General features: G+C 37.1%; 2 protein-coding genes across 5 annotated transcripts; both read right to left on the bottom strand.

The window, feature by feature from the left end:
• Positions 1–1,120: 1,120 nt before the first annotated feature.
• On the bottom strand, positions 1,121–6,081 carry LOC131541417 (GTPase IMAP family member 9-like). The gene is made up of 4 exons (XM_058777145.1): positions 5,970–6,081; positions 5,640–5,758; positions 5,489–5,525; positions 1,121–3,154 (listed from the first exon to the last, which is right to left on the bottom strand). Exons 1-4 carry the CDS (start codon positions 5,986–5,988, stop codon positions 2,316–2,318), a joined length of 1,014 nt encoding a protein of 337 aa, XP_058633128.1. The 5' UTR covers positions 5,989–6,081; the 3' UTR covers positions 1,121–2,315.
• Positions 6,082–11,810: 5,729 nt separating this feature from the next.
• Positions 11,811–15,798, bottom strand: LOC131540860 (GTPase IMAP family member 9-like). 4 transcript variants are annotated; one of them, XM_058776187.1, is made up of 5 exons: positions 15,665–15,713; positions 14,915–15,017; positions 13,271–14,839; positions 13,123–13,159; positions 11,811–13,027 (listed from the first exon to the last, which is right to left on the bottom strand). In XM_058776187.1, the coding sequence occupies exons 3-5, from the start codon at positions 13,403–13,405 to the stop codon at positions 12,189–12,191; spliced, it is 1,011 nt and encodes a 336-aa protein (XP_058632170.1). In that variant the 5' UTR covers positions 13,406–14,839; positions 14,915–15,017; positions 15,665–15,713; the 3' UTR covers positions 11,811–12,188. The 4 variants fall into 4 exon arrangements, with proteins under 4 accessions (XP_058632170.1, XP_058632151.1, XP_058632160.1 ...); XM_058776168.1 differs by lacking the exon at positions 14,915–15,017 and having other exon boundaries at positions 13,271–13,389; positions 15,665–15,798; XM_058776177.1 differs by having other exon boundaries at positions 13,271–15,017; positions 15,665–15,716.
• Between the last annotated feature and the right edge of the window lie 166 nt (positions 15,799–15,964).

The following is a 15,964-nucleotide window of genomic DNA, read 5'->3' on the forward strand; positions in this document are numbered from 1 at the left end:
TGTACTGCGCATGTGTCCTCTACCTGTGTGAGTTGAGTTCATGTGACGAGTAAAAAAGAAGTCCATGTGCGAACCCGGTTGTGCGTGTATTATTGTTAACAGCGAGTTGAACAAAAGACACAACAATATAACCTGTAAATGTTGATGAAAGCATACAATGCAATGCGCTTGCTGCCTCAGATAACAGTTACAGCCGTTCTAATGACAGACAAAACACTCCATCTCCGTCATTCTCTGGTCAATTGCAAAATAAAAGACATGAAAACAAGAACATGAAACAGGACCCAAAACCCAACGTTACAGTAGCATAATTTCACACATCTAAATTCAGACCATTCTATTTTTGCCTTAGATCTTGAAATCATGTTTTTTTTTTCTAGTTATATAAGGCTAAAATACATATTTTGACTCTAATTTAACTAAGGTATTCTAAAATGTGATTAATTTTTTTTTCTTCTCATATCGTGATATATCATCGATATCGTCTGGACAGTGTAAAATATCGTGATATAAATTTTAGCTCATATCGCCCACCCCTAACTTACAGTATAAATGATTTGTAATTTTACAGGTTGTTACCCCTTTATTCCCCAAACGTTGCATATTATTCTCCTATACCTACACGGAGGTACTGAATAGGTACACTGTAATTACAAAAACGTTATGCTGTAACTTCAGTTTACTTACGCAGTTCTTTGCAGGTTGCATATCTGGTGGTTACCCCTTTATAACCAAACGTAATACATTGTTCCCTTAAACCTTCACATACATTCTTTATAGGTACACTATAATTACAGAAACTTAAACTGTAAATTCAGTATACTTACATAGTTCTTTGCGGGTTGTAATCTAAAGCGTTACTGGGGATTTCAATATAAGCCAAGAGGACACTGGTTTTCCTTTGCTGTAAACAAAACTGGTTCTCACAAGACTAGCATATTTTCGCCAGATCTGCACCTACGTCCACTCTCTCATGTACACAAGTACAACAGTTAGCGGAAGCTAGAGATCACCATTTGTAAAGTTGTAAATATTAATATTTTTCTTATTCAAACGCATTTCTTCGCTTCAGGACACCTTCATTCACCCTCCAGAGCTGTGTGCAGCACTTTTTATGATGGATGGACGCATGGGGTAATTTTCATTTTTGGGTGAACTATCCCTTTAAGGCCTTTCTGGAGATTGATATATTTTCTCTCCATGCAGAACGAAATACCTCTAGGGTGTGAGTGTGCTCAGTCAAATGACAAATAAATATTACTTTACTGTTTATGGTTTGTTTTATTAGTGTAAATGTAAGTTTCAATTACATGAAATAATGTTGCATTTTAGAGTTACAATAGACTGGTGTCCTAGTATCTTGCAAAACCATAATCCATGCAAATGTCAAATTTATCTTGTTTTTCAAACTGTATTTACAGTAAACTATTATTCATCATTTACTCTATGTGCACATATCTTTGTTTAACTCTATCTCAGTTGTCTGACTTAAAAACTGTATTTATTGAACTTTCATATGTCACATGTAATTGAACTTTCACATGTAGTTGAACTTTCATATATCCCTTTCACCAGAATAGAATGTAAATGTGCTTAAATTCTATTTATTAAAAACTTGACTAGTTAAAGGTGCACTAAATGATTTTTGAAAAACGCTTTTGACCACAGCGTCGCCCGAGTCGCAAAACACACTTGTAGCCAATCAGCAGTAAGGGGGCGTGCCTTAAGAATAGAAAGAAGAGAGTGCTCAATTTGAGTGCACAGGACGGATATTAGCAGTCTGACTATAGATAAAGAGAGATGGCAGGTTAAAAAAAGAGGAAAATATCAGAGAAACAAAGCATTAAAAAGAAGGCTTAATATCAGGCAAGAGGTAGGACCCCCGTAAATATCGGAGCAGCTTTCCAGCAGTGGAGAGGACTCAAGGAGAGGGAAGGCCTGGAATAGGACAACGAGGTTACGTTGTTTCTTCTTGATAGGTGAGTAACGTTGATTTTGCTTCGTTTCACACAACATATCCGTGTTGGCTTTTGTTTGAATATGCTTGTGTGTCATCTTCACTTGTTCCTGTGATTGTCGTTGCCATGGTTGTGTACGTACGTGTGGGCCAGAGATTTCAAATTAAGGGCAAGGTCCTGTTGGGGTATGGGGGTGTTTGTTTTGGTGCTTTCAAATATCAACATTGTTTGGCAAAAATCACTTTGTGCACCTTTAACTTTAAATATAAACTATAAATGATGAGATTTTAAATGCCTTCTGCAGTTAATTAAGTTTTTTCGGTAGACAGTTTTCACATGGGTCACATCAGAAGGTGATCAAAATAAGAATTTGCTTAATGTTTTAATCAAAGAACTGACCACTTGGATTAAGAATGGAAGATCAATCTCTGCTTGCCATCTTGCCAGCTGGTCAAATCTTTTGTTTAACTTTTTTAATGCTTTATCATAGGCCTCATCTTCAAGTGTAGCCCTCAGAGCTTCTATCTCCTTTAGTCTCTTCTCCTCAGTCTCCTTCAGGATACGTTGTTTTTCATCCTCAATTGCTCTCTCTACCCTTTCAAGCATCTCACTGGTGTAATGTTGACCACCGTTCCCAGTGACCATTTTATCAATCTCGTCAAGCAACTGATTGACTTGTTCAGGATTTTGTTCTTGATTGTTGAACACATGGTATCGTCCGCTGCATGTTTTAATGAAACTGAGCAGTTTTGGGTTGTCCCGCACAAATGTGTGAATGTTTTTGTCCTCCAGTCGATCTCCATGAGTGAACAGTACCATGATGTAATTGGAGGATTCCTCACCAAAAATTGCTTGGATGGTTCTAACAGCTGCTGCCTCTTCATCTGTGAATCTGCCCAGCTGAATCACAACTAAGAAGACATGTGGACCAGGAGCAGAGAGAGGAATACAGAGTTTAACTCTGTCGATGACTTCTTTTGCAGTTAGGCTAGTGTCAAACAGACCTGGAGAGTCAATGACGGATACTTTTCTACCGTTAATTATTGCATAAAATTTTTCACATTGTCCAGTCACAGAGGAGGGTGATATCTCTGATTTAAAAACCTTTTTTCCCAGGATGGTGTTGCCAGTTGCACTTTTCCCCACACCTGTTTTTCCAACCAAAAGAATCCGGAGCAAATCGCCTGGATGATGCACTGTAAATTAACGAGAATGTTGTAATTTATTACATTACATTACACACACACATACACATATATATATATATATATATATATATATATATATATTAGTGCTGTCAAATTAGCGTGTTAACTCAGGCAATTAATTTTTTCAGTTTAAAAATATTAAACACAGTAGTAAAAATATTTAACGCAGTTAAGGCAGGGGCAGAGCTAGGGTTGACCACCCCACTCACAACTGCTGCTTCTGTCTCTTTTTTTTCTTGACAAGAATTGCATTTATTTATACGCAGAACATCTTTACAACCACATCAACTGTGAGACGTTTCAGACGCACACTCCAACTTCACTTCAGCACCAGGTGCTAGTCAAACGAGTGTGGAAAAGGTACAGATGACGAGGAGCTTCAGTAGAACAACAGTGAACTTTGGTCAGATGAGATATTGTCAGGCCATATGTCTGTAAAAACTAATTTTCCTGTCCAGTCAGCCATTATACTGTGCTCGTAGCGCATGCTCTTCAATTGTACGCACTAGGGATGTCAACGATTAATCGACGATCGATTAATTATCGATAAGAGATGCAATCAATTACAGCTATCGATAGTCGATTAAGCAGTTTAATTTTGGGGTGTGTGCAGCTCATGCACAAAGCGTGTGCAAGCGGCTGTGAGTGACAGTGATGGGGCTGGATCTTTGGCGAAAATAATACACTAACACACAAATTACGGTTTTAATGTGATCTTTATGTGAACTTTAAAAGTACATTAAAACAGAAACAATACAAAGTTCTTTTGTATTAAAATGTAGTGACTAAGTCATGTTTAATTAAAGTTTCCCAGATAACTGTTTCATATATGGCTCTGCATTTTGACAGGGCAGCGGACACGAGCAGGACAGATATATATTCATTCCTACAACTTTTGTTTCTACGACATATTATTTTGTGGCCACTGTCCATTTTATTTCATGGTGTCGCAAAATACATTGTTTACGGTAATACTTTTTCATCATTTGGATGACTGAGATCTTTACACACCACCACGGGGCGTGAAGCGGAGACAGAACCAGGTGGAGAACAACCAGCCAGGACAAAACGAGGAGCTCGTTCCTAAACAAGGGACTACATCTGTAGCATGGATCCACGTTTTTAAGCACTGCAGTTTTAAAAACTGATTTTAAGCCCTTGAAACACAAACAACACAGCTATATGCGTGCGCCGTCTCTGCTTCTGTGTGAGAGGAGCACGCTTTTTTTTGCCGCTTAAACGATGTCAAACGACTTATTCGCGATTAATCGCATCCAAAATAAAAGTTTTTGTTAACATAATATATATGTGTGTACTGTTTATATTTATTATGTATATATAAACACACACATGCATGTATATATTTAAGAAAAATATTATATTTGTATATTAAATATATTATATATAATATAAATTATATAAATATAAATATATACATGTGAATATTTTCTAAATATATACTGCATGTGTGTGTATTTATATGTACATAATAAATATGCACAGTACACACACACACACACACATCACGATTAATCGTTTGACAGCACTACTCTTAATAAAAAAACAAAAGAAAACAAGAGGAAATAAATCACTTTTGTAGCTTTAAGGATTCATATGTATTTAATTTAGTGTTTGATAACTTTTGTATATTTAAATTTCTGTATATTTCCTACTTGCTGAAGGGCACAGGTAGCCTAAATATGGCATATATTATAATGGATTTATATGAAGATTGTTTTAAGTTCACTTAAATTAGAAGATATATTTTTTAGGTCTAATAAATGTTAAAATTGATAGCTCTCAATTATACTGTAATGTTGAATGGCTATAGTCAACGGTGAAATATTAGGGGAAAAAGCACTATCATAGAGACATCAGTAGTATTGGTATCAGTGATGTGGTCTTCAGTCATAAAAAAAACATGCCATTAAACAAATATTATATACTATCTTTATGTTGTTTCTACATTAATTTGAAGATTGAATGTGAAATTATTGCATTGCAAGTAGATTTAAAAACTTTAATGTTATGTGTAATTAATCGCGATTAATTTCAGGAAAAAATGTGCAATTAATTAGTTAATTTTTTTTTTAATCGTTTGACAGCACTAATATATAGGCTATATACCCAGATAGCACACGTACGTCTGCAATATGTCTGTTAAAGATCATATAGATCGATTTAGAGATCATTAACAGACATCTTGTAGAAGTACGTGAGTGTATATATATATATATATATATATATATATATACACGTGTGTGTGTGTGTGTGTGTGTGTGTGTGTGGGCGTGCACGTATATGATAATAAATCAATCCTACCTATATCATCCAAATCCTGTTTTTCTTGCTTGAAGATCTAGTTGTTTTATATAAAATTATAGATTTTATGACATTTGGCCACTTACATGTTAAAAAGACAACCAGATTAGAATGCAAAAATTACAAAATATGAGTGCATATTTAAGCATACCTGAATCCCTATTGAAACAGCTGCAACAATTATACAAAGCACCAATAGTATTGAAGAGAAAGATAAGGACCAAGACTTTGAGGTCATTGTTGTTGGTCCAGGAGAAATGTCCTGCACAGCTATGAACAAAGTCATAAAAAAATAGATTAAACAGATTAACGATATTTTATCATTATTAAAGCGGATGCAATGACGAGACAGGCCGGATAAATCACTTTAAAATCTCTGGATTTTCATTAAATAATTATTATATTCAGCAGATTTTTTCAATGCAAATGTTAAATTAGTACGAACCATTCTCTAGTGAATGTATAAAAAATGACTACTCACATTTAGAGGAAGAGCACATCGTGCGAGTATAAATGTGAGCTGGGTTTCGTTTTTCTTTTCACGACAGTTTCGTTTACTCTCCTTAAAACTTGCTAGTCTTGCTTTACTGGAGGGGTTACCTGGTGTAGACTACCATCTAGAGGAGACAAGATGCCACTTCATCATATAGGCCTAAGAAATATCTGTTTTCGCCTGTTTAGAAATGTAGGCTATTCAGTAATAAACAGTTCAAAAGCTGCATTTTTCCTCATTAAAAAAAGTTTTACACAAAAATAAATTAACAGTAGTTTTTCTAATTATATAAAAAAATTACTGAAATGTTGAAGCTCATACGAAGAGTCACAGCAGTAGCCTTAACGAAAGTTTGTAGTAGCCTACATATGCCTTGAAAATTTGATAGGCTCTCCACAATATTCCTATTGAACTGACTAAGGTTTCTAAATCCACACTGTGGTCATTATCGTCGTTACTAGCCATTACTCTGTCACAATATCCAGTAGCTGATTACTGTCTGCGATTCCAATCAGTGGTGTATAAAGCACCTGAAAGCCATACTTAAGTAAAAGTACAGATATCTTACCAGAAAATGACTTTGGTAGAAGTTGAAGTCACTGTTTAGAATATTACTTGAGTAAAAGTCTTAAAGTATGTGATATTTATTAATTGCAGCCCTACTTAAGAACGAAAAGTTTTTTTTTTTCATCTTAAACGTACTTAAGTATTGAAAGTAATATATATATTATATAAATGTTCATGCATATATATATATATATATATATATATATATATATATATATAAATGTTCATGCACAGCTTGAGTAGCAAGATTGTGTTCCGTTTTAACCCTTTCTTCCATTTTGTATTTTTGGGTAAGAATAAGAAGCACTTCATCAGGTACAAAAGCTTCGTTCAGACTGTCAGCCCAAATCCGATTTTGTGCATATCCGGATGGAATCGGATTTGAATAACTGACTGTCCACACAGCATATCGCAACTGTTCATATCCGATTTGTGTGTCCATAAGCGCTCTTTCGTTTTTACTGAATGTGCATTGGTTTCTATGGTAATGCAGTTGCGTTGTTATGACTACGCTAAAAACAACAGTAACAGCAATACAGGTTGTCTTACCGTCGCGGTTGCGCTGTAGTATTAGGGACTTTAAGCAGCCTCCACTGCTGGAACAAAAAAAAAACCTTTTGAGAAACCAGGGGCTCAGTTGGGGAACCAGTTTTCCTCTGTCTAAGTAAACTAAAACGATGCGATTCGAGAGCTTTCTGACCTACCACATTCAAGGCCCAAAAATGTAGTAAGGACATTGCTAAAATAGCCCATGTGACATCAGGAGAGTTCAGGAGAGTACCTTACTACCTTTCTGGGCCTTGAATGTGGTAGTTGCATTGCTGTCTATGGAGGGTCAGAAAGCTCTCGAATTTCATCAAAAATATCTTAATTTGGGTTCCAAAGATGACGCGTTCATAGCTGGCTGTATGGATTGGTGTAAGAAACAGACAGCTTTCCTTGGCATGTTCATGAAAGCTCAGTCACACAAACTAACTGTTTTTGGTTTGTTTTCTTTGAAGCTTGAAAGCTCCAGTTACCATTCATTGTAATTGCATGGAAAACAAAATGTGCATAACAAAAATCTTCAAAATGTGACATGTTCCACAAAAGAAAGAAAGGCATATATAGTTCAGTCATGAAACTCTAGATGGTGCGGGCTGACGGGTTGTTAATGTAAATTATGATATTCAGAGAGTTAAACGACTTGGCACAAGCTGATTGGTTCATGCTGCATATGCAGCCAATGAGCTTACTGCTTTGCATATACAGTGAGGAAAATAAGTATTTGAACACCCTGCTATTTTGCAAGTTCTCCCACTTAGAAATCATGGAGGGGTCTGAAATTGTCATCGTAGGTGCATGTCCACTGTGAGAGACATAATCTAAAAAAAAAAATCCAGAAATCACAATGTATGATTTTTTAACTATTTATTTGTATGACACAGCTGCAAATAAGTATTTGAACACCTGAGAAAATCAATGTTAATATTTGGTACAGTAGCCTTTGTTTGCAATTACAGAGGTCAAACCTTTCCTGTAGTTTTTCAGCAGGTTTGCACACACTGCAGGAGGGATTTTGGCCCACTCCTCCACACAGATCTTCTCTAGATCAGTCAGGTTTCTGGCCTGTCGCTGAGAAACACGGAGTTTGAGCTCCCTCAAAGATTCTCTATTGGGTTTAGGTCTGGAGACTGGCTAGGCCACGCCAGAACCTTGATATGCTTCTTACAGAGCCACTCCTTGGTTATCCTGGCTGTGTGCTTGGTCATTGTCATGTTGGAAGACCCAGCCTCGACCCATCTTCAATGCTCTAACTGAGGGAAGGAGGTTGTTCCCCAAAATCTTGCAATACATGGCCCCGGTCATCCTCTCCTTAATACAGTGCAGTCGCCCTGTCCCATGTGCAGAAAAACACCCCAAAGCATGATGCTACCACCCCATGCTTCACAGTAGGGATGGTGTTCTTGGGATGGTACTCATCATTCTTCTTCCTCCAAACACGTTTAGTGGAATTATGACCAAAAGTTCTATTTTGGTCTCATCTGACCACATGACTTTCTCCCATGACTCCTCTGGATCATCCAAATGGTCATTGGCAAACTTAAGTCGGGCTGGACATGTGCTGGTTTAAGCAGGGGAACCTTCCGTGCCATGCATGATTTCAAACCATGACGTCTTAGTGTATTACCAACAGTAACCTTGGAAACGGTGGTCCCAGCTCTTTTCAGGTCATTGACCAGCTCCTCCCGTGTAGTTCTGGGCTGATTTCTCACCTTTCTTAGGATCATTGAGACCCCACGAGGTGAGATCTTGCATGGAGCCCCAGTCCGAGGGAGACTGACAGTCATGTTTAGCTTCTTCCATTTTCTAATGATTGCTCCAACAGTGGACCTTTTTCACCAAGCTGCTTGGCAATTTCCCGTAGCCCTTTCCAGCCTTGTGGAGGTGTACAATTTTGTCTCTAGTGTCTTTGGACAGCTCTTTGGTCTTGGCCATGTTAGTAGTTGGATTCTTACTGATTGTATGGGGTGGACAGGTGTCTTTATGCAGCTAATGTCCTCAAACAGGTGCATCTAATTTAGGATAATAAATGGAGTGGAGGTGGACATTTTAAAGGCAGACTAACAGGTCTTTGAGGGTCAGAATTCTAGCTGATAGACAGGTGTTCAAATACTTATTTGCAGCTGTATCATACAAATAAATAGTTAAAAAATCATACATTGTGATTTCTGGATTTTTTTTTTTAGATTATGTCTCTCACAGTGGACATGCAGCTACGATGACAATTTCAGACCCCTCCATGATTTCTAAGTGGAAGAACTTGCAAAATAGCAGGGTGTTCAAATACTTATTTTCCTCACTGTATATGGCTGGCTAGCATTCACTTGAGATTTCTCTGAAACCCTCCACCTTCCCCAGCTCCACCTGTATAGATCTGCTACGGGTTATTTTATATGCTATGTGTGCAGCAGTAGTATGTCTTAAATACTCACTGCACCATATCGCCATATGCACTGGCAGTAGCAAGTTCCTGTACTTGCTTGCAGTAGCAGGAATAATCTACAACTACAGCAATAACCAACAGCAGCAGTAATTCAGCAGCAGTGTAGCAGATCTATTCCGCCAAGACCAAATACATTAACATTGTTATATTTATCACCATGCTAAAATCTTCCAAGAGTTGTCATGATTGAAATACATGTTTGATACGATGACAGATATTTTACTGACTATTGCATACTCAGCGGAGACGCAGATAACGTTACATCTTAATTGAAAGCTTGCCGGTGTTGTCTGAATAATATAATAGGGACTTTAAGCAGCCTCCACTGCTGGAACGGCAACATCATTCCAACGTCATATTGCGCGTTCGCGACTTCAGCTGCTACTTCGTGGCATTCTACTGTAACAGTCTACTAGCGGAGAACAGCTGCCTTGCCGTAGTCATTACATTGTAGATTACAGTATAACGCCACGAAGTAGCAGTTGAAGTCGCGAACGCACAATATGATGTTGGAATGCCGTTGCTGTTCCAGCAGTGGAGGCTGCTTAAAGTCCCTATTATTTTGTCGTGTGAGGCAGCGGCAGAAACGCAGGAAGCTTGAAAATCTATTAACTTAAATTATACTACTGGGCCGTTGAATGCTTGAATCTGATTGGCTGACGAACGTTCTGAGGTGTGCAATTATTTTCAGGGAAACGCACAGCGAACGTAGTTCCAGGCATCTCTTGACCGCATTACATGACCATATCACTGATTTTTGTTATTTCAAAGGTCTTACAACAGCAAAATAACCAAAACCCACAACAACACTGGCCAAACAAATAAATATAGTAATCAAAAGGATAAAAATGACAGATCATGTTCATGTTTTTGCCACAAAATTACGCTTTATTATGTACGGAAAGCACATACTCTATCTCTCCCACTCTCTCTCCCTCACAGACCGCACATACATAACAGTTTGCACAAACACTAGCATACATCGCGCTACTCTGACGATTTTATCAGTAAACAACTTAAAAACTACATGACTTCTCACAAGCGAGGTAACAACAACGGCGCTGTTCGTGAACAAAAGGAACTAAGTTTCACTTACTAGAGACATTGCTGCCGAACACTATTGAGAGACGCACAGAGGTAATCTCTCTCTCTCTCTCTCATAACTTAGTTATTAACTGTATTAACTGCATTAATCTGTTATCAACGGCTCAAGCCTCCGTTACTAGGTTTAAAATGGCGTTTTGGAATTAGCAACGGAGGCGCTGGATGAGATGCGGAAGAAATAATCCTACTCACAATAGCGATTTAAGTAGAAACACCGGACGAATGCCTTGAAATATATCATCTGATCGATGTCTTGAGGTGTGGCAACCGTAGTATAAGCAGAATAATTTACTTCGGTCCGTTGCATTATTAGAAAAATAATGCACACCCGAGGTGTAGCGGCCACTCCGCTGCATTATTTTTCTAATAATCCAACGGACCGTCGTCAATTATTCCTTACTTAAAGTGACAACCATCAGTTAATAAAGTCTGTTTATGAAGTATTTACATAGGCATCCGTGTTATGTTGCTAAAACTATCTTTTGAATCTAATTATTTCCCACATCCAAGTTCCAGGTTATAATATGCAAAAGTCTGAACATTAATATCTTAATTTTACAATAAGTAGTGAAACTTACCCAAAATAAAGGCTTAAACATCTAAAAAAAGGGGCTCCTCTTTTGGTTTTTAGACAGCTTTCAAAATGGCCGCCAGACAGTGTGAACACATGGAGAGCCATATCTCAAAGTGCAATGATCTGGGCTACGTTTCCCAAAAGCATCGTAAGCCTAAGTTGATCGTAGCTCCATTGGTTTCAGTGGGTGTACGATGTACTTAAGTTTACGATGCTTTTGGGAAACGCAACCCTGATTGACTTGAAATTACAGGAGGTATATAGTATCTTAATCCAGAGGTCAAATGCTGTGTCGCCACCTGACTAATGACTAGTCTATGCGTGAATGTCCACAAAACTGGACTGGTCTTAAGTCGCTGGGGTATATTTGTAGCAATAGCCAAAAATACATTGTATGGGTCATACATTGTATGTTCCATGAAGATATTTTGTAAATTTCTTACCATAAATGTATCAAAACTTTTTTTGATTAGTAATATGCATTGCTAAGAACTTAATTTGAACAACTTTAAAGGTGATTTTCTCGATATTTAGATTTTTTTGCACCCTCAGATTCCAGATTTTCAAATAGTTGTATCTCAGCCAAATATGGTCTGATCCTAACAAACCATACATCAATGGACATAATATTTATTCAGCTTTCAGATGATGTATAAATCTCAAAAGTGTTGATAATTTTGATTTCTGTTTTTTTAATCTCACACACAAACAAATCTCAAGTACAATTTATATAGAACACAAAAATTAAAGAAGTCCTTCATTTATATAGAGCTTGCAATACAGAGACACATTTCTCAGACATTTCACTTACACCGTATACCCACCTTCAAATTATTAAACTTTCAGATTTCATATTCACCAGAATATAGTGTAAACATGCTTTGTTTCTATTTATTAATAACTCATTGTAAAGTAATTTTCAAATATAAAATCTATAAATCATGAGATTTTTCAATACCCTCCATTTTCACTAAGGTCACCATAAGAATTTACTAAATACTTTAAATAAATAACTGACCAAGTGGATCAAATATGGAAGGTCAATCTCTGCTTTGATTCTTGCATCCTCTTCATATTTATTGTTTAACTTTACTAATGCTCTTTCATAGGCCTCATCCTGAAGTTGAGCCCTAAGAGCTTCTATCTCCCTCTGTCTCTGCTCCTCAGTCTCCTTCAGGATACGTTGTTTCTCTTTCTCAATTGCTCTTTCTACCCTTTCAAGCATCTCACTGGTGTAGTATTGACCTCCATTTCCAGTGACCATTTTATCAATCTGGTCGAGCAACTGATTGACTTGTTCAGGATTTTGTTCTTGATTGTTGAACACATGGTATCGTCCGCTGCATGTTTTGATGAAATTGAGCAGTTTTGGGTTGTCCCGCACAAATGTGTGAATGTTTTTGTCCTCCAGTCGATCTCCATGAGTGAATAGTGCCATGATGTAATTGGAGGATTCCTCACCAAAAACTGTTTGAATGATTCTAACAGCTGCTGCCTCTTCATCAGTGAATCTGCCCAGCTGAATCACAACTAAGAAGACATGTGGACCAGGAGCAGAGAGAGGGATACAGCGTTTAATTCTGTTGACCACTTCCTCTGTAGTTAGGCTGGTGTCAAACAGACCTGGAGAGTCAATGACGGATACTTTTCTGCCATTTATTATTGCATGATTTTTTTCACACTCCCCGGTCACAGAAGAGGATGATATCTTTGATTTGAAAACCTTTTTTCCCAGGATTGTGTTGCCTGTTGCACTTTTTCCCACCCCTGTTTTTCCAACTAAAAGAATCCGGAGTGGATCACCTGGAAGATGCACTGAACATTAACAAGAATCATATCGTTTTTTCAAACTCTTGGTAATATAAGTGTTGTAAAATGTATAATAAAAAGATAACAAATAAATAACTTACCTACATCATCCAAATCTTGCTTTTGTTGCTTGAGGAACTAGAAATGATTTATATATTGTTACAAATTTTATCACATTTGGCAGCTTTTACTGTTAAAATGTTAATCAGCTTAGAGTGGAAAAATGACAAAATACACACTTAAGTATACCTGAATCCTTAATGCAATAGCAGGGACAATTATACAAAGTATCAGGAGTTCTGGGGAGAAAAATGCATCCCAAGACTTTGAGGTCGTTGTTGATGGTCCAGGAGAAGTGGCCCTCACAGCTATAAAGAAAGTCATGGTATATATATATATATAGCATATTGAAAATGCAAAGTCGGCAACACCTAAGCTCCAAAAGTATCAAAGAAAAATTTATTAATTAAAAAAATTCACATAAGGTGTAACGTTTCGAGCACACAGGCTCGATATATATATATACACACACACATATATATATACAGTGCCCTTCGAAAGTATTGGAACAGTGAGGCCAATTCCTTTATTTTTGCTGTAGACTGAAAACATTTGGGTTTGACATCAAAAGATGAATATGAGATAAGAGATCAGCATTTCAGCTTTTATTTACAGGTATTCATATCTGGATCTGACACACAACTTAGAAGATATCACCTTTTGTTTGAACCCACACATTTTTCATGTGAGCAAAAGTATCGGAACAGACTGACTTAAACTAGATTAAAGTGAATAAGACTTAATATTTAGTTGCAAATCCTTTGCTTTCAATAACTGCATCAAGTCTGTGACCCATTGACATCACCAAACTTTTGCATTCTTCTTTTGTGATGCTTTTCCAGGCTTTCACCGCAGCCTCTTTCAGTTTTGGGGGGTTACTCCCTTCAGTCTCTTATTTAGCAGGTAAAATGCATACTCTACAGGGTTTAAGTGTGGAGTTTGACTTGGCCAGTCTAAAACCTTCCACTTCTTGCCCTGATGAACTTTGTTGTTTTGGTGCTATATTTTGGGTCATTATCTTGCTGCATGATGAAGGATCTCCCAATCAGTTTGGTTGCATCTTTCTGTAAATTTTCAAACAAAATATTTCTGAAGACTTCTGAGATCATTTTGCTGCTGCCGTCATGTGTTACATCATTAATGAAGAGTATTGAGCCTGTCCCAGAAGAAGCGATGAAAGCCCAAGCCATTACATTACCTGTGTAATGTGTACTATAATGTACACCTGTTTACACTGTGTTTCAGATGAGCTCCTTTCTTTCTCCAAACATTAGCCTTTCCATCACTTTGGTCCATAAAATCAGTCCATAAAACCTTGTCCCAGAATTTTTGAGGCTCGTCTTCTATTCTTCTCGCTAATGAGTGGTTTGCATCTTCTGGTGTAGCCTCTGTACTTTTGTTCATGAAGTCTTCTGCGAACAGTAGATTGTGAGACCTTCACTCCTGCCCACTGGAGGTTGTTGCTGATGTCACTAACAGTTGTTTTAGGGTCTTTCTTTACAGCTGTCACAACTGCTGATGTTTTCCTTGATCTACCCATTCGAGGTGGGTTACTTAGTACACCAGTGGTTTCTTTCTACCTCAGGAGATTCCAAATGGTTGTACTTGCTATTGCCAGTGTTTATGGAATTGTTTTGATTGATTTTTCTTCTTCTCTCAGCTTCACAATTCCTCGTTTTTCACCCATAGACACCTCTCTGGTTTTCATGTTGGTTACACGTCTAACTAACTATAAATGCAGTCTGCATGGATCTGAAACTGAGCGCAGACATTCAGTGCTATTTATTGTTTGAATAATCAATTAATAGGACACACCAGGGCAACAAAACACACCTGTCAGTCACATGTTCCAATACTTTTGGTAACATGAAAAATGGGTGGGTTCAAACAAAAGGTGATAACTTGTACGTTGTGTATCAGATCCAGATGAAAATACCTGTAAATAAAAGCTGAAATGTTAATCTCTAATCTCATATTCATCTTTTGATATCAAACCCAAATGTTTTCAGTCTACAGCAAAAATAAAGGAATTGGCCTCACTGTTCCAATACTTTTGGAGGGCACTGTATATATATGACATTTATTGATTTATTTATGTTTATTAATTTATTTATTTAATCTTTTGATGGATGCAGTGAAGGGGATACAGGAAATTATTGTGGAGACATACTGGTGTGAAATATCCTTTTATGAGGCAAAATTTTATCAAGCAAAGTTTTAGCAAACAAAAACAACACTTACAAATGTCCATTTCCCTAGCAGTCATTACTGGAATATTTCAGGTTTTCTATTTAATAAATATTCTATACAGCATTGGAGCCCCTGAACAATGCCATTTCATGTCATAGTTTTAGGTACACCTTACAGTTTTTATTTTTTCTAATTTATCTTATATCACACCAACTCTGTTAAGGTACTGCTGCTGCTTTAAATCGAGCTTCAACTGTGTTTTCTATAAACGATTGCGGTCTCATTAAAATCACTCAAAAGGCTGTAAATTGTTTTTTATGAAATAGCTACTATCAGCAGATTTCTTCTTTTCAATGCAAACAGTTGATAAACCATTTTAAAGTTATAACTCACCTTTAAATGAAGAGCACATCGTGCATGCATAGATGTAAACTGGGTTTCGTTTTTGTTTCCTATCAAAAGTTTCGTTTACTCATGAAACCTGCTCAAATTAGTCCTGCTTTACCGGAAGGGTTTCTGGTGTAGACTACCATCTACAGGAGACAAGACGCTACTGCATGATAATAAGACTGTTGATTTATCAGTCAAGCAGTTGATGCCTGTTTAGTTAAAGCTTCCTACTATGCTTTTTCACTTTTTGAATTTTAGTCAGTGTGTAGTGTGTATGTTTGGGCATAAAAAAGATCTACAAAG

This window comes from Onychostoma macrolepis, chromosome 01 (assembly GCF_012432095.1).
Source record: "Onychostoma macrolepis isolate SWU-2019 chromosome 01, ASM1243209v1, whole genome shotgun sequence".
Classification (NCBI taxonomy): domain Eukaryota; kingdom Metazoa; phylum Chordata; class Actinopteri; order Cypriniformes; family Cyprinidae; genus Onychostoma; species Onychostoma macrolepis.